Consider the following 19078-nt stretch of genomic DNA (forward strand, 5'->3'; position numbering starts at 1 on the left):
ACAGCAAATCCAACACCATTGAATGTGATTTTTATTTGTTGTAAATGTGATTCTGTGAAATCCTGAGTCCAGTGGTCCAGCTATTGTCACGCCCTAGATTCGCTGCAGACACTGGTGCGCATGCGCCCGCTGGTCCCGGAAGTGCAGACTGACGCGCGCGAGCGGTGGTCATGACAACGCGGGGTGATTGACGGGGAACAGTCGCAAGGTGAGCGCTTGGTCGGCAACAGGTGAGTGACACCAGGCCCGGCCTGGTCCCAGGAGCCTTTCTAGGCTTAAGCAAGGTGTCGCATCACCTCTACAGTAACGCCCACTCACTTCCCTATTAAGCCAAGAGTTCTCTGGTCTACGATTGAACTTTTAAAAAATATTCTCTTTTTAAAAATTCCTGTTGATCTTTGTTTGACTTAATTTTACAGCTTTAAATGGATCTGGAAGTTAAAGGCTTTGGCACAGCATCAAAGAATTTAAAACGGCAGAAATCTGCACAGGTAAAAGTTCAACAGACAAGGATGCCTCTTTCTGGCTTGTTCATTTTAGCAGGAAGAATGGAACGACAGTATACTTTTAAGTAGAGATTAATAAATGGAGATGGCCGAACTTGGTAGTACAGAGGGATGTTATGCCCAGCCCCAGGTGAAATTGTTAATCTGGGTGAGACCCTCTAATTTGTCACCATCCAACTGGGATTCCCCAAATTGTTACAAACCCCTGTGAGGAGGGGTGATTGGTTCTGTCTTTATTTAGCACACCTTCTGCTGGTAGCAACAAAGGTTTAACCAGGTTCCCTTTCTATTGGATACCTTTTCCAGACCCAATAGTTATGTTTAAGAAGGAGCCAATTTAACCAAGCTTTCTTGAGTTAAGATAAAGTAAGTTTATTTATCACCCAAAAGGTAAGGAGAAATGTAAAACCCATGCATCTACATTCATATGGATTAAAAGTAAGAATTTACAGTAAGTAAATATAAATAAAAAGTTATACAGAACAGTCTTTGACTTGCGAGCAGTGGGTGATTGTTATAACCTGCCTGCTTACCATTGGTCGGGGACTAATGACAATCCCACAATCCTGTGGGAGTATGAGCTTCCCCAATGAGGGAGGGGGGCGGAGAAATCATTAGCAGACTCCCTGTATAAATAAAGCTGGCCAGTTTGGAACTAGCAGGAAGGAGTAAGCAGCAAGTGAGGTTGCTGCTGTTATGTGTATATATGTTATTGTAAATAAATGTTATTTCTTATATCCTTGAAACTCATGCGGGATTCTTCGTATATTCCAACCTGAAATCTACAAGCCGGTCTGGGGAGGCAATTGCACCCAGAGTCTTTTTGATGAGTTAGCCATTACGTTCCTTTGACTTTACAGGGGATGCTAATCAGTCTTTGGATGTTTTTAGACGCATCTTGTCTGGAAACACAGCGAGGGATTCCATTGTTCCTTAGCGAAACACTTTGCAGCCATTCCTGTCAGTGGCACATTCTCAGCCATCTTTGGGGTTTGTGTCCATTTTAAAATATTAAATTTGGGACCTTTTTAAAGTCCAATATCTCAGTGTATATATTCCATGTATTTTTTCTGCCAACATCATAACAGAAACCTGGGTGTGGGTGTCTTGGTACGTGAATCACAAATATTTAGTATACAGGTGCAGCAAGGGAAGACAATAGGAATGTTGTAATTTATTGTGAGGGGAATGAAATATAAAAGTGGGTAAGTTTTGTTGCAGCTGTACAGGGCCTTAGCGAGACTACATCTCGAATTGCAGTTCAGAGAATATTCACTTAACTCATTCCTGGGATGGAGGGTTTATCTTACAAAGAAAGATTGAACAGATTGGGCCGATATCCATTGGGATTTAGACAAATGGGAGGTAAACTTATTTAAACATATAAGATCCTGAGGAGACTTAATAGGATGGATATTGGAAGGATATTTCCTCTTGTGGGAGCAACTAAAATTAGCAGAACACATTTTAAGAATAAGAGGTCTCTCTTTTAAGACGGAGATTGGGCAATATATTTTCTCTGATGGTCATGAGTGTGTGGAATTCCATTCCCCAAAGAGCAGGGGAGACCGGGTCATTGAATGTATTCAAGGCCGAGTTAGACAGATTTTTGATAGACAAGGGGGTCAAGGCTTATGGGGGGCAGGCAGGAAAGTGGAGTTGAAAGCACAGTCCGATCAGCCATGATCTTATCCAATGGAGGGACAGGCTCAAAGGGCCGAATGGCCTACACCTCCTAATTCCTATGTTCCTATGACTTCTTTCCAAATAAAATATTTTCACATTCAAATTGCAACCCCGCAAGAGTTTTTTTTTAGAGATTTATTTAAATCAAGCTGACACTATTTCTTACCCCACTTTTAAACATCAGTGACTGCAGTTGTTAAATGAGTACAGAAGCTGCTGGAAAACACTCAGCAGGTCGAGCAGCATCTGCAGAGAGAGAATGTGGGTGGTAAATAAACTTACTTTATCTTAACTCGAGAAAGCCTGGTTAAATTGGCTCCTTCTACATAACTTGCATTTACCTAAGCAAAGCACCCCAGGATTTCCGCAGAAGGATTATCAGGCATCGTGTGACTGACAAACCACAAGGTGACAATAGGACAGGTGACCAAAAACCTGGTCAAAAAAGTAGATTTTAAGGATTGCCTGAAAGGAGAGAGAGTTAGATTTCGGAAGGGAATTCAAGAATTTAGAGTCGCAGCATGGTCATTCATGATGGAGTAAGAGAAATCAGGATTATACCATCAGTTATCTCTAAACTAATGATAAAAACAGATTCTCTGGTAATTATCTTGTTGCTATTTGTGGGAGCTCACTGTGCAAATTGGCGTTATGTTTCCCCACGTTAGAATAGTGACTACAGTGTAAATCGGCTGTAAAATTAGATTGTGAAAAGTTATATAGTTATTTTTAGAAATCTGTGCCAGTAGGCCAAGGATTCAAAGAAAACTTGAGGTTAAAAAGGGAGATAGATAATTTGGATTTTCATAGAATTTACAGTGCAGAAGGAGGCCATTTGGCCCATTGGGTCTGCACCGGCTCTTGGAAAGAGCACCCTACCCAAGCCCACACCTCCACCCTATCCCCATAACCCAGTAACCCCACCCAACACTAAGGGCAATTTTGGACACTAAGGACAATTTAGCATGGCCAATCCACCTAACCTGCACATCTTTGGGCTGTGGGAGGAAACCGGAGCACCCGGAGGAAACCCACACACACTGGGAGAATGTGCAGACTCCGCACAGACAGTGACCCAAGCCGGGAATCGAACTAGGGACCCTGGAGCTGTGAAGCAATTGTGCTAACCACTATGCTACCATGCTGCCCATGTTCAGGGGTATGGAGAAGAGCAAGAGATTTATGAATAAAAAGATAGAATCACAAAGGACCAACTTCGAGTTAGAAACTTCATGTTTCTATACTTCTGCAACCCAAAATAAACGTAACAATTAATTAATTAATAACGGCGATTAACTGATAACAAAACCTCACAGTGCAATTTTCTGTCGCTAGCCTTGAAGTAGCAGTCTGAACTTTGATCTTTTAATAGAGTCTTAAAACTCCAAATGCAATTTGTCTTACCATTGGCAAGAATGCAGAAAGCTGAAATGTGGATTTTTAAAAAATAAATTATTAATATTTTGATTATCTTTTTAATCATTGTGCCTACAGCTAATTCATTAGACTGCTGATGCTTTAATTTTGTTCTCATCGCTGGTACAAACTGCCAATTATTAAGTTCACGTACAGTTCATCTGCTTGCGGTGTTTGTAAGGCTATTACACTCACTGCTAGCTAATTAATCTGACTGTTAATTTGTCGCGCTCGCTGTTAGTTTATTTTGCTAACTGCTATCACCAACAGCTCTGTAAAATGGAGACCTTATTTTATGAGGAAATGTTGAGCAGATTAGGTCTATACTCATTGGAATTTAGAAGAATGAGAAGGTGACCTTATTGAAACATCTAGGATCCTGAGGGGACTTGATAGGGTGGATACTGGGATACTTCCTTGTTACTGGTTAATTTATACAATCACTGCAGCTTAATTTAAGGCTTAGTAATAATAGTTTTATAAATTATATTTTGTAAACAGGGGTGGAGAATATTTTCCAGTGATGCATATGGTCCTCGCCCTGTTGAGTAAGTATCTATTATCAAAATTAATTTATTAATATACTTCCATTTTAACTGATGTTGTGCGCAAGCCTTTTCATCTTCACTTGCCTTTAGGTGGGATGGTAATCCTGCTACATGTAGTTTTTCTCCACGATCATGTCCTCAAGCAGTCTTCCTCTAATCAGTTGACAAGAAGTGGTGCTCTGGTATGTACAGAAAGGCAGTATTATCTGCTCATTAAAGACAGTTGTTGGTGTCACATTCTTATTGTGTTCACCCAGGCTTTAGAGACTGATTGCATTTGCTCTGAATCATTCCTGAGGTTCATCAGATCCTTTGGCACTTAGGGTATTTGTTCCAGTTATTTTTTTATCCACATTAAATATTCTCGTTATTTCTTTTCTTCTTCCACCTTGTCTCCTCTCCATGGCTGTTCTTTGCGTTCTTACATTCTATGATGTGGAGTATGGGGTTTCTCTGAGAGCTGTGAGGTTTCGGCAGCACTTTGGAGGACAGGGGTCTATTGACTAAGAGTTCTGAATGTTTGGGGCTGCAAATAAAACAGTCAAATCAGGGGAAATGTTCAGAATGGAGGTTGGAAACAATAGTGTGCGGTGCACAAGGGGATCGGCCAAGACCGGAACTGGTGCATTGGACCAATGGTGGGTGTGGGAGATTAACCTGCAGTAGAACTTAGAATCTTGGAAGGGGTGGAGTACGAGCACTGAGGTGGGAATCAGGAGACTCCTGGGTGTCAGGTTGGAAATACTTGAAATCATAGAATTTACAGTGCAGAGGGAGGCCATCTGGCCCATCAAATCTGCTCCAGCCCTTGGAAAGAGCACTCCACTTAAACCCACGCATCCCTATCCCAGTAACCCCACCTAACCCTTTTGGACACTAAGGGCAATTTATCATGGCCAATCCACTAAGCTGCACATCTTTGGACTGGGAGGAAACCGTAGCACCCGGACGAAACCCATGCAGACACGGGGAGAACGTGCAGACTCCGCACAGACAGTGACCCAAGCGGGAATCAAACCTGGGACCCTGGAGCTGTGAAGCAACTGTGCTAACCACTGTGCTATTGTGCTGCCCCAAAGCATAGGCCTGGTGAGATGTCAAGAACATGGCATGTGTGCACACACATGCACACACACAGGGGGAAGCAGATCAGAGCTGCCGCTCAGATGTAATGACAGGAGGATGGCCAGGAGTGGAAGCCATGCACAGTCATTGGAATTAGTAGTGTCTTGTCCTTCATGGTGACTGTGGTTATGAAGCACGATTAAACTGTGGTCATTGTACCTTGAGCAAAGTTAATGGAGCAGAGTTAGTATTTTGCAGAATAGTCAAAATATGAGGAAGCATTGAGACCTATCTTTGACATTGCTTTTCAGAGGTGTAAACTGTAGAGTAAAATTTTATTTCTGTAACTTGTGAGGTTTTAAGATCTGGCTGCCAATGTGATGAACAGATTTTGATATATCAAGGCAGGGTTCTCATTCATGTAAAAGACCATCATTGCCACCTGTTCATACCTTTTTATAAGTTAATTCACAGGTCACTGGCAAAGCTGACATTTATGGCCTATAGCTACTGCCTTTGACATCATGGTTGGCCTTCATCTTGACTCACTGAAGGTTGTGGTGAAGGCACTCCCACAATGTTTTAGGGGCAGGGAGTTTCAGGATTCTGACTCAGCGACAGTGAAGATATTTGTCCAAGTTGGAACTGTGTGAGACTTGGAAGGGACATTGGAGGTGCTGGTGTTCCCATGCATTTGTACTTTGAGGTGGAGGGGGACCGGGATTGGGAGGTGCTGTGGAAGAAGCCTTGGCGAGTTGCTGCAGTGCTTCCTGTATATATTGCATACTGGTGTGCCGGAGATGGAGGGTTAAATGTTTTTCTAAGGTGGTTTAAGGGGCATTGTAACACCCCCTCACTGGAATTACAGTAAATGTTCTTCATTTCAGTGTGCCTGCATTGGACTTGAGGCGACTCGGAGATTCAGATGGTGAGGTAAGCAATGATTGGCTCTCTGATAAAGATTTTTTTAAATGCCATTGGGATTAGCAGTCCAGAACTGAAGCTGTTTTTGTTTTAAAGATTTGCCTAATATGGATTGATGTTACAGCTGCAGTCCCAGAGTCTGATTCAGATTTTGCTCGATATTTAAAGAATGCTAGCTTTATGAAGTGCACGCTTTCCTATTATTCTGACTACAAAGTAGAAAAGTCTGAATACTAAACTAAAGAATGAGAATATATTGTTTCTACAGGAATTTTGATTTAACTTATTTAATTTATTTTTTGTTGCACATTACTGCAATTTGCATGCATTTCTTCTAACCCAAACATTGCAGTTTTACATTGAAATAAAAGCAAAATATTGCAGATGCTGGAAATGTTACAGATTCGAAATGTTAACTCTGTTTCTCGTTCCACAGATGCTGCCAGACCCGCTGAGCTTTACCAGCATTTTCTGTTTTTAGTGTGGTTTGTACAGTTGGCGCACACGCTTAGATTGCCGCAACGTAAAATGGGCTACTCAACCCAGAAAGTATGCGCTGGACCTCTTACTCCAATAGTGCCATCTGATCAGACCTCATTCTTTTCCCCCCTGGCGTTTTAATGCTACCCTTTCGAAAAGAAAATCAATTACTTGCAAGGTGCATCTGAACCATCCTTCAACAATACTTTGTGGTGCAGAATTTTGCATGGCAGTGTCGTGGTACCGTCACTGGACTAGTAATCAAGAGACCCAGGATAATGCTCTGGGGACCCGGGTTCAAAACCAACCATGACAGATCATGGAACTTGAATGCAGTAAAAATCTGGACTTAAAAGTCTGATGGTGACCATGAAACCATTGTCGATTGTCATAAAAGCCCACCTGGTTCACTAGAGAGGAAATCTGCCGTCCTTACCTAGTCTGGCCGACATGTGACTCCAGATCCACACGGATGACCTTGAAAATCTTACTACTTGTCACTGGCATATGTTGGAAAGAATTCAAAGTTGCTACTCTATCTGTTTGGCCACATCAAAAATGCACCTTCCTTAGCCATCAAGGATGGGACTTGAATTTGGAGCTTCTGGCTCATAGGCAGGGATGCTACCCATTCTGTGAAGAGACTCCCTCATTGGGGGTTTAATGGGTTTTAAATGGAGCTCTTTGAGGTGTAAGTCAATCAACACCTATAGCCGGAAAATTGCAAAAACAGCAACGTGCAGCGATAATTGTTATGTGACCATATAAATGAAGAGTCACAATGAGGTTCCTGTTGAGTAATGCCAGTATCAATCTTTCCCTTGCAGAGTGATTTATCCTACACACCTGCTACGAAAGAACGTCCTCGCTTAGCATCTCCTGATTCTACCTCGACTGTTAGCTGGGGTACACCATTCCCAGCTCCGTTCTCCCGTCACCGGACTACCCGCCAGGTCTGTTTGTTACAAGGAATGGCTGACCATTTATCAGAGCGTGCTCGTCACAGTACTTGGTTTTATAGTAAACTATTCTAGTTCTAATGGAATCATAGCATCAGACAGCACATTGTGCCTGTGCCAGCTCTTTGAAACATTTACACAGTTAGGCCTACTCTCCCTCGCTCTTTCCCATAATCCTGCATGTTTTTCTTTCTTGCGAGTACTTCCAGTTTCCATTTTAAAAAGTTTCCATTGGATCTGATTCTACATTCGTTTCAAGCAATGCATTCCAGGGGCGGGATTCTCCACAATCGGTGCGATGTCCGCCGACCGGCGCCAAAAACGGCGCGAATCAGTCCGGCATCGCGCCGCCCCAAAGGTGCGGAATTCTCCGCATCTTGAGGGGCCGAGCCCTCACCTTGAAGGGCTAGGCCCGCGCCGGACTGATTTCCGCCCTGCCAGCTGGCGGGAAAGGCCTTTGGTGCCCCGCCAGCTGGCGCGGAAATGACTTTGCCGGTGCCGCGGGAGCGTCAGCGCATGCGCAGTGGAGGGGGTCTCTTCCGCCTCCGCCATAGTGGAGACCATGGCGAAGGCGGAAGGAAAAGAGTGCCCCCACGGCACAGGCCCGCCCGCGGATCGGTGGGCCTCGATCGCGGGCCAGGCCACCGTGGGGGCACCCCCTGGGGCCAGATCACCTCGCGCCCCCCCCCAGGACCTGGGAGCTCGCCCGCGCCGCCTTGTCCCACCAGTAAGAGAGGTGGTTTGATTCTCGCCGGCGGGACAGGCATTCCAGCAGCGGGACTTTGGCCCATCGCGGTCTGGAGAATCGCCGGGGGGGGGCGGCCCACTAACCGGTGCGGCGCGATTCCCACCCCCGCCGAATATCCGGTGCTGGAGAATTCGGCAACCGGTGGGGGCGGGATTCACGCCAGCCCCCGCCGATTCTCCGACCCAGCAGGGGGTCGGAGAATCCCGCCCCAGATCATAACATGCCACATTTAAAAAATCTCTTAATCTACTTCCACTGCCGCAACTGCTGGTTCTTTTGCTAATTACCTAGCTTAGATTGACACGCTGTGGTTCCTGATTTGCTTACCTTCATAACTTTGAACACTTCTCCTAAATCTCCTCTTAACATTGTCTGCTCGAAGGAGAGCAATCCCGTTTCTTGGATCTAAAGTCCCTCATTCCTGGTATAATTCTAGTAAATCTCCTCTGCGTCCTCTCCAAGGCCTTGACATCCTTCCTGACGTATGGCACCCAGAATTGGACATGATGGTGCAGCTGATGGAACCACTGATCAATATGATTGATAGATAAAATAATCACCGACGATAATTGACAAGTGACGATGAAAGTCATGGAGGTCTACAACAGGAAAAAGGACCTTTGGCCCATCACGTCTGCACCGGTCAAAAATACATCACCTAACTTCTAATCCCATTTTCCAGTTCTTCACCCATAGCCTTGTATGACTTGGCATTGCAAGTACACATCTAAATACTTAATAAATGTTAAAAGGGTCTCTGCCTCCACCATTCTTTCAGGGCAGTGAGTTCCAGACTCCCATCACGCTCTGAGTGAAAAAGGTTTCCCTAAAAGCCCCTCTAAGCCTCCCACCCTTTAAATCTATTTGCCTTGGTCATTGATCCCTCCACCAAGGGGAAAAACTTCTTCCTGTCTACTCTATCTATGACCCTCATAATTTTATACATCTCAATCATGTCCCCCCCCCTCAGTCTCCTCTGCGCCAAGGAAAATAACCCCAGTCTATCCAATCTCTCTTTGTAGCTAAAACTCTCCAGCCCAAGCAACATCCTGGTAAATCACCCTTTACAGTGCTATCACGTCCCACCTATAATGTGGATTCCAGAACGGCACACAGTACTCTAGCTGTGGCCTAACCAACATTTTATACAGTTCTAGCATAACCTTCCTGCTCTTAAACTCTGTGCCTCGGCTAATAAAGGCAAGTATACCATATGCCTTCTTAACCACTGTATCCACCTGCGCTGCTACCTTAAGGAACAGGTTTACATGCACACCAAGGTCCCTCTGATCCTCAGTGATTGCCAGGGTCCTGCCGTTTATCATGTATTCCCTTGCCTTATTTGTCCTGCCCAAGTACATAATCTCACACTATTCCAGATTGAATTCCATTTTCCACTGATAAGCCCATCTCTATCCTCCTGTAATGTAAAAGACGTGCAGGTTAGGTGGATTGGCCATCCTAAATTGCCCTAAGTGGCCATAAAGGTTAGGAGGGGTTATTGGGTTATGGGGATAGGGTGGAAGTGAGGGCTTAAGTGGGTCAGTGCAGACTCGATGGGCTGAATGGCTTCCTTCTGCCCATGTTCTATGTATGTTCTATGTAAGCCTATCCTCCTCACTACTTACCACCACACCAATTTTAGTTTCATCCGTGATCTTACTGATTAACCCTCCTACATTCATGTCTAAATCATTCAAATAAGCCACAAACAGCAAGGGCCCCAACACTGATCCCTGCAGACCCCACTGGACACTGACTTCCAATCAGAAAAACACCCCTCGACCAACACCCTCTACTTTCTGACACTCTGCCAATTCTGGATCCAATTTGCCAAATTTCCTAGGATCCCATGGGCTCTTACCTTGTCTATCAGTATCCCATGTGGGACGTTATCAAATGCCTTGCTGATGTCCAAGTAGACTATGTCAAATGCATTGCCTTCATCTACACACCTGGTCACCTCTTTGAAAAATGCAATTAAGTTGGTTAGACAAGACATCCCCTGATAGGGGGCAGCACGGTAGCATAGTGGTTAGCACAGTTGTTTTACATTCCAGGGTCCCAGGCTCGATTCCCGGCTTGGGTCACTGTCTGTGTGGAGTCTGCACGCTCTCCCCGTGTGTGCGTGGGTTTCCTCCGGGTGCTCCGGTTTTCTACCACAGTCCAAAGATGTGCAGGTTAGGTGGACTGGCTATGCTAAATTTCTCTTGTGTCCAAAAAGGTTAATTGGGGTTACTGGGTTAAGGGGGATGGGATGGAAGAGGTGTGTGCTTGAGTGGGGTGCTCTTTCCAAGGGCCGGTGCAGACTCGATGGGCCGAATGGCCTCCACTGTAAATTCTATAGAATCTATAGAAAACCATGCTGACTGTTCTTGATTTATCCCTGCCTCTCCAAATACAGATTAATTCTGCTCCTCAGAATTGCTCCCAGTAGTTTCCCCACCACTGAGATTAGACTGCCTGACCTGTAGTTTCCTGGTTTATCCCTTCCTCCCTTCTTGGATAATGGTACCACATTGGCTAGCCTCCAGGCCTCTGGCACCTTTCCTATGGCCAGAGAGGAATTGATAATTATTGCGACCACCGCTGTTATTTCCTCTCTTGCCTCACTCAACAGCCTGGGATACATTTCATCTGGCCCTGGAGATTTGAGTACTTTTAAGCCTGCCAGACCGCTCAGAACCTCCTCTCTGTCTATATTAATATTTTATCACAATCCTTCTCCCTGATTTATATGCCCACACCGTCCCTCTCACAAGCGAATGCTGGCACAAAGTATTCATTTAGAACTCTACATGCGTCCTCTGGCTCCACACACAAATTACTACTGTGGTTCTTAATGGGCCCTGCTGTTTCCCTAGTTATCCTTTTACCCTTAATGTACTTGCAAAACAACTTAGGATTTTCCTTTATTTTACCTGTCAGTATCCTTTCCTGTGCCCTTGTTACTCTCCTAATTTCCTTTTTAAGTTCCCTTTTGCACATTCTATAACACCTCTCTGGCTTCTGCTGTTTTGAGCCCTCGATATCTGCCATAAGCTTCCTTTTTCTCTCCTTATCCAATGCTGTATATTCCTCGATATCCAGGGTTTACTGGATTTGTTGGCCCCAACCTTTTTCTTGATTGGAACATGTTGGCCCTGTACTCTCCCTATTTCCTTCTTGACTGTTCTGTCACAGGTATACCCAAGTGTCTGCTCCCAGCCCACTCGAACCAAATCATGTCTGAAATTATTATAATTGGCCTTCCCCCAGTTTAGAACTTTGATCTCAGGCTCATCTTTGTCCTTTTACATAACAAAAAATGTAGACATCCATGATTATATTCAGGTAGAATTATTTTTTCTGAAATGATAATATTTCAAACTTAATTATAATTACTGGAAAATCGGTTGCACAAGTGTAAAAACTTGCATTTCTCATTGGATGGAAAAAATCTCTCCATTGCATTAATTATGTTGTTGCACTGGTCATCCAGAGGCTGAGACTAATGACTCCCAGTCATGGGTTCAAATCCCACCATGGCAGCTGGGGGATTTAAATTCAGTTCATTAAATTAATCTGGAACAAGAAGCGGGTATCAGTAATGGTGACCATGAAACTACCAAATTGTCATTAAAACCTATCCAGTTCATTAATGCCATTTGGAAGGAAGGCTGCTGTCCTGGTCTGGCTTACGTGCGACTCCAGACCCACAGCAATATGGCTGGCTTTGAAATGGCCCAGCAAGTCACTCAGTTCCTCCAGCAGCTGCTTTGATGGACTGCAGCAGTTTAAAGTGCCTCCTCGCTACTACCTTCTGAAGGGCACAAGGTTGGGCAGTAAATGCTGGCGTTGCCAGCGATGCTCGCATCTCATAAATGAATAAATAACAAAAGAAAGCATATATTTTCACACTCCTTCCCAAGTTTGCATGTTGCTGAAATCAGCATAATTCTACGGCCTATACATTGGTTATATATTTATTGAATTGTAACATCTGACACGCCAATTGCAAACAGCAATCTCCTACAAACAGCAATGCACGGCAGCACAGTGGTTAGCATTATTGCTTCACAGCGCCAGGATCCCGAGTTCGATTCCCGGCTTGGGTCACTGCCTGTGTGGAGTCTGTACGTTCTCTCCATGTCTGCGTGGGTTTCCTCCGGGTGCTCCTGTTTCCTCCCACAAGTCCTGAAAGACGTGCTTGTTTGGTGAATTGGACATTCTGAATTCTCCCTCAGTGTACCCGAACAGGCGCCGGAGTGTGGCGACAGGGGAATTTCACAGAAACTTCATTGCAGAGTTAATATAAGTGTACTTGTGACACTAATAAAAATTATTATTATTACTTGATAAAGACCAGATAATGTGCTTTTAGGTGACATTGACTGAGGATGTCAGGAATAACTTCCCTATTCTTCAAAATGATGCCATTGGATCTTTTGCATCCACATGAGAGGGCAGGCAGGGCCTCGGCTTAATTTCATATCCCTTACCGAACGTAAATCCATTGATTCCTGTCTTCAATGCTCTAATCGTCCCAGCATCCACTTTTTTGTGCAGCCTGTGGTGGGGTGTGGGGGGATCCAGATTTCTACTATCCTTTTTGTGGGAGGGTGGAGGGTAATGGTTTCTGATTTCACCCCTGATCTTCATTGCGTCTGCATGTACATCTTTTGAAAATAACTATTTTAATTGAACTGTGTGCATTCAGCCATGTCCATTAGAAGAGTTGACCATACCTGAGACTCTGCCTCCACCTTCGGAGAGGTACAAGCTGAAGTATCAGCAGTACGAGGAGGAGATGAAGATGAGTTTCAAGCAACACAGCCAGCAAACAACACCGAAAAGCAAAACAATGTCTTTGTGTCAGCAGCCTCCACCAACCAACCTTCAGATGCAGGTATTTTGCTTAGGGGCTAGCAGAAAAATGAAGCTTGCTTTTGATTCAGTGTGGGCTTGTAAAGCTCCACCCTTGTGTAGTTGTTTTCCTTTATTCTTTCCTGGGATATGGGTGTCACTGGCAAGGCCAATATGTGTTGCCCATCCCTATTTTGCCCTTGAACTGAATGGGTTACTAGGCCATTTCAGAGTCAACCATATTGTTTTGGGTCTGGAGTCCCATGTAGGCCAGACTGGGTAAGGATGGCAGATTTCCATTGGCAAAAGAACCAGATGGGTTTTTACAGCAATCGATGATAGTTTCATGGTCAGCATTACTGGGACTGGCTTCCAATTTCAGATCAATTAATTGAATTCTACGATCTATACATTGGTTATATGTTTATGGGTGACTTCAATCTGCATTTTGATTGGGCTAATCAAATTGGTAGCAATGGGATGGAGGAGGCTTTCCTGGAATGTAGTCGAGGAACCAACTAGAGAGCAGGCCATCCTAGATTGGGTATTGTGAAATGAAAGAGGATTAATTAGCAAGGTTGTGACTGAGATCCTTTAAGGAAGAGTGACCATAATATGGTAGAATTCTTCATTAAGATGGAGAGTGACACTTGAGTTTGAGACCAGGGGTCCTGAACTTAAAGAAAACTAATTTTGATGGTATGAGATGTGCATTGGCTAGGATAAGCTGGCAAAGGATACTTAAAGGGTTGATGATGGATAGACAATGGCAGATATTTAAAGAACACATGGATGAATTTCAAAATTGTACATCCCTGTCTGGCGCAAGAGTAAGATGAGGAAGGTGGCTCAACCATGGCAACTAGGGAAACCATGGATAGTGTTAAAGCCAAAGAGGAGGCATATAAATTGACAGAAAAAGCAGCAAGCCTGAGGACTGGGAGAAATTAAAAATTGAGCAGAGGAGAATAAAGAGTTTAATTCGGAAGGGGAAAATGGAATACGAGAGTAAGCTTGCAGAAAACGTTAGAACTGACAGCAAAAGCTTCTATAGATATGTGAAGAGAAAAAGACTAGTGAATCAGGTGAATTCATAATGGACAACAAAGAGATGGCAGTTCAGTTAAACAATTGCTTTGGGCCTGTCTTCATTAAGAAGGACACAAATAATCTTCCGAAAATACTACGGAACAGAGGGTCTAGCATGAAGGAGAAACTGAAGGAAATCCTTATTTGTCAGGAAATTGTATTGGGGAAATTGATGGGGTTAAAACACGACAAATCCCCAGGACCTGATTCTCTGCATTCCAGAGTACTTAAGGAAGTGGCCCAAGAAATAGTGGAGGCATTGGTGATCATTCTTTCAGCATTCTATAGACTCTGGAAGAGTTCCAATGGATTGGAGGGTAGCTGATGGAACCCCACATTTTAAAAAAGGACAGTAAGAAGTCTTACAACACCAGGTTCAAGTCCAACAGGTTTGTTTAGATGTCACTAGCTTTCAGAGCGCTGCTCCTTCCTCAGGTGAGGAGGGGGGAAGAAAACAGGGAATTAAAAAAGGAGGGGGGAAGAAAACAGGGAATTATAGACCAGTTAGCCTGACATCGGTGGTGGGGAAAATGCTGGAGTCAGTTATTAAGGATGAAATAACTGAGCATTTGGCTAGTGGGGACAGGATCGGTCCAAGTCAGCATGAATTCACGAAAGGCAAATCATGCTTGACAAATCTTCTGGAATTTTTTGAGGATAGTAAAGTGGACAAGGGTGAACCAGTAATGTTGTATCTGGACTTCCAAAAGGCTTTTGACAAGGTCCCACACAAGAGATTAGTGAACAAAATTAAAGCTCATGGTAATGTATTGACGTGGATAGAGAACTGGTTGGCAGACAGGAAACAGAGTGGGTATAAATGGGTCCTTTTCAGAGTGGCAGATAGTGACTAGTGGGGTAAGGCAGGGTTCAGTGCTGGACCCCAGCTGTTCACAATATACATTAATGATTTGGATGAAGGAATTGCTTGCAATATCTCCAAATTTGCAGACGATACTAAGCTGGGAGGCAGTGTGTGCTGTGAGGAGGATGTAAAGAGGCTGCAGGGTGACTTGGACAGGCTGGCTGAGTGTGAGTGCACGCTCGAAGGGCCGAATGGCCTACTCCTGCACCTATTTTCCCAGCTGCCATGGTGGGATTTAAATTCATTTTATTTATTTTTTGAAATTTTCCAATTGAGGGCCAACTTAGCATGGCAAATCCACCTACCTTGGACATCTTTGGGTTGTGGTGGTGAGACCCATGCAGACACCGATAGACTCTACATGGACAATGACCCGGGGCCAGGATCGAACCTGGGTCCCTCGGCACCGTGAGGCAGCAGTGCTAACCACCACGCCACGGTGCAGCCGCTGGGTCTAAATTCATAACCCAGATTATTACCAGGGCCTCGAGAGTACTGGTCAAGTGAAATTATTGCAACACCTCAATATCGCTCCTGAAGTATGAAGCAGCTAGGAGTTTGGGCTCTCGTATGCAGAAATCACTAAGAACTGTAAATAAGTTCAAAGAATGCTAATAGCATGTCAACTTTCACCTCCAGGAGTATTAAATACAAGATGGTGGAGGTTATGCCACAGCAGGATAGAGCTTTGGTTACACATTTTGGAGGTTGGTGTTCAGTTCTGGACACTGCGAGTCTAGGCTTGCATTATAGAAGATGAAGTTGTAATCTAACTGAGGTGATTAAAGGAATTGATATGCTAGATACAGAGACGCTGTTTCTTCTAGTGGGGGAGTTCAGTGCAAGGGGCATAGCCTTCATGTTAGAGCTGGACTGTTCAGAGGTGATGTCAGGTTGGCACTTATTTTCACAAAGGGTAATAGAAATCTGGAATGCACTCTTGTAAAAAGCAATTTAGGATCGATTGACAATTTCAAAACTGGGATTGATTAATTTTTATGTAATGGCATTGAAGGGAGGACTTGTGATGCAGTGTCCCAGGGTGGAAATCTCCGTCAGCGGGATCCCAACTCACGCCTGCGGTTTTCCCGACAGTGTCGGGGTGGCCACAATGGGAAGCCCCATTTGCCGGCTGCCGCGGGCGGAGGATCACGCTGCCGGCGGGTGCGCGCCGTGCCAGAAAAAGGGTCTGGCGGGATAGAGAATCCCGCCCCCTATCTCAGGGACAAAAGCTCTGGGTTCATGTCCCACTCCAGGATTTGGCTGCCCCAGTAAGTGTGTATGTCAGGAACCTCTTTCCAATCCTTTTTTCTTTTTAATGCGTGTCCTGCTGGCTGGTTTAAAAACTACAGACTTTTGAAACCCCGGAACTGCAAGCTGCCATTTGGACTGGCCCAGGCAGACCCCTTGATTCAGAATGCTCTGTGGCATAGTCCGTGATGTTGTTTTGGCTAGAAGCCAATCCCCTCTTAAATTCCGGGTCACAATCTATTGTCGATTGGGATTGGTAGAGCCTTTCAGAAAATTCTGGAACAGAATTCAGGTTCCATTTTGGCTTTCAGTTTTTTTCATTCTGGGCAAGAGTTGAGCAGAAACCTGATTGAATATCTCCTCCAGAAAGGCTGGAATCTCTTCTCTCTCTGGATTCCTTGGCTGGAGTAAGCAGGTCTGGACATTCTTTCTAGCAGTTCTGTGAAGGTTTAACTTCTGACTGAAAGACTGCAATCTGTAGCCAGGCCTGTGAAAGTTTAAACTATCTGTTTGGAAGGCAGACAATCAAAATACTCTCCAGCCCGTTTGGTGAACGTTTCATTTCTGATTAAAATGCTGGGGAACAGGGCGGCGCAGTGGTTAGCTCTGATGCCACAAGATGCCAAGGACCGAGGTTCGATCCCGGGTCACTGACCATATGGAGTTTGCACACTCTCCCCATGTCTGCGTGGGTATCACCCCTTCAACCCAAAGATGTGCAAGGTAGGTGGATTGGCCAAGCTAAATTACCCCTTAGTTGGAAAAAAAATTAAATTAAAAAAAAATAAAGAAAAGCACTGGGAACACAATCTGATTTATCTTAACTGATGGCCTGTTTTTAAAGACCCTTCTCTCTCCAGTCAGTTTAGCCTGCAGGAGGGTCCAGTCCAACATCACCTGCAGAAAGACGGGGCTATTGAAAACCTGTTTGAAATCCTCAAGTGACGGATTCTAATATTATCTCATTTAGTCTGAGGGCGAGTCTGGTGGAGGTCATTCAACTGAAAATGACTCCCCAGACATAATTCCATAGCCTGTATTTTCTACTTGAAGACAACCATTTGAAGATCTAAACCAACCAATGATTTCAACCCTTTGCGTCCTTGGAAGATTGCCAATTACAAAGACTACAACCTCAGCAGCAAAGATGCACCTCTCATCTCCATTTTAATCCCAGTTATTTTGAACCTTTCCTAACCTCTTCCCCCCCCCCCTCCCCCCCCCCCCCCCACAGTGTATCTGTCTTGTGAGTGTCTGGTTGGAGGGTGGAACGGCGTTAGGGGAATAATTAGATTAAAACAGAGTGTTCTACCTTTACCATTACATGTTTACCTCTCCTGTCATGTGAGAGTACCTTTAAGAAATGGGAGTTAAAGAAATGTACCTTTATGAAATAGGTTTTTAAGAAATGTACCTTTAAGAAATGGGAGTTAAAGAAATGTACCTTTAAGAAATGGGTGTTTATCAGTGATGTCAGAGTGTGGGTGGAGCTGGGCTGTCTGTCAGCTTTTTACTTTTGTTTTAGGCTGTTTGCTGCAGGGTGTGTTTTAGTTTGATTTTCAGTGTTGGAGCTGAAGCCAGACAAAGCAGGTGTACTGTTGATCTCTCTGCCATGAAAAGACTATCTCTTGATCATTTGATGAATTCAGAATTATAAATGTTTTCCGTAGTGAATGTAAACCTGATGTGCTTCTGTTAAAAGGTGTTTCTTTTGTCTTCTGGATGTTGTTTGGGAAGTTATTAAGGATTACTTATTCTTTGGGGGTTGTATTTGAATTAATGGTTGCTAAGATGTTCACTATGTTTTAAAAAGGTTAACTTGAGTTAATAGAATAAACATTGTTTTGCTTTAAAAAATACTTTTCCATTTCTGCTGTACCACACCTGTAGAGTGGGCTGTGTGCTCTCCATAACACAATCTATTAAAAGTTGTGGGTCAGGTGAACTCCTTGATACACTTTGGGGTTCTCTAAACCCTGGCCCATAACACTTCTCTTATTATAAATAAAACAGTTTTTTAATGTGTTACTTACAAATCTAGTGCTGGTAAGTCATTGGAGCAGTCAAGGGTCAAAGATCTCAGGAAAATATACAAGTTATTGATTAATTCACTCATGTTGAGTCTCTGGGATCTGAGGGGCTTGAAATGACTATGTACTCGCCCAAGGTGTTGTAACAATAACATGGTCAAATGGGTTGATGTCAGCCTATAAATCTTTCCAATGTCCCCAATGGCTGACGGTAAAGAATGGGAGTTTCCTGTTCAGCTATACTGAAGGAGAAATTGTTAATCCTTGCAGTACTTTGCCCAGCATAATCAGGGACAGATCCAATGGAAGTCCATGGTTGCCAATGTCCTCTTAGAATACGGTACCTGAAAGAAGACGAGGAACGTATTAAAGAAAATGGAACCAAGGTGAGTAAAGAGGGTTAAGATACAGGCCAGCCATGATCTAATTAAATGGCAGGACAGACTCAATGTGGTTTGAATAGCCTCCTCTTGTTCCTATGGTTTGATAATGTACATTTTTTGAATTTTTACATTGTTAAAAGGAATCTCCAGTTGATGAAGTGAATCCTGAGGGCCTGACTTCCCTTAACGCAAAAGTAATTCTTCAGCAATGTTACACCAGCAAACCATATACCGTGGAGCAAAGCATGAGGAGGTTGGAAGCTGTGAGTCGGTTGCTATTTTA

The 19078-nt window shown here is 44.0% G+C and overlaps 1 protein-coding gene across 3 annotated transcripts in view; it reads left to right on the forward strand.

Moving 5' to 3' along the window:
• Nucleotides 1–148: 148 nt before the first annotated feature.
• caps2 (calcyphosine 2) overlaps nucleotides 149–19078 on the forward strand; it is a 66047-nt gene continuing 47117 nt past the window's right edge. Inside the window, exons 1-7 of one of the 3 annotated variants that reach the window (XM_072484928.1) lie at nucleotides 149–230; nucleotides 420–491; nucleotides 4110–4156; nucleotides 6109–6154; nucleotides 7453–7578; nucleotides 13032–13220; nucleotides 18936–19058. In XM_072484928.1, coding sequence (XP_072341029.1) covers nucleotides 426–491; nucleotides 4110–4156; nucleotides 6109–6154; nucleotides 7453–7578; nucleotides 13032–13220; nucleotides 18936–19058 — 597 coding nt within the window. In that variant the 5' untranslated portion in view covers nucleotides 149–230; nucleotides 420–425. Of the gene's footprint in view, nucleotides 231–419; nucleotides 492–4109; nucleotides 4157–6108; nucleotides 6155–7452; nucleotides 7579–13031; nucleotides 13221–18935; nucleotides 19059–19078 lie in introns of those variants that run through there. The other 2 variants (XM_072484929.1, XM_072484930.1) reach the window with 2 other exon arrangements.

The sequence above is a fragment of the Scyliorhinus torazame genome, chromosome 19, assembly GCF_047496885.1.
Source record: "Scyliorhinus torazame isolate Kashiwa2021f chromosome 19, sScyTor2.1, whole genome shotgun sequence".
NCBI lineage: Eukaryota > Metazoa > Chordata > Chondrichthyes > Carcharhiniformes > Scyliorhinidae > Scyliorhinus > Scyliorhinus torazame.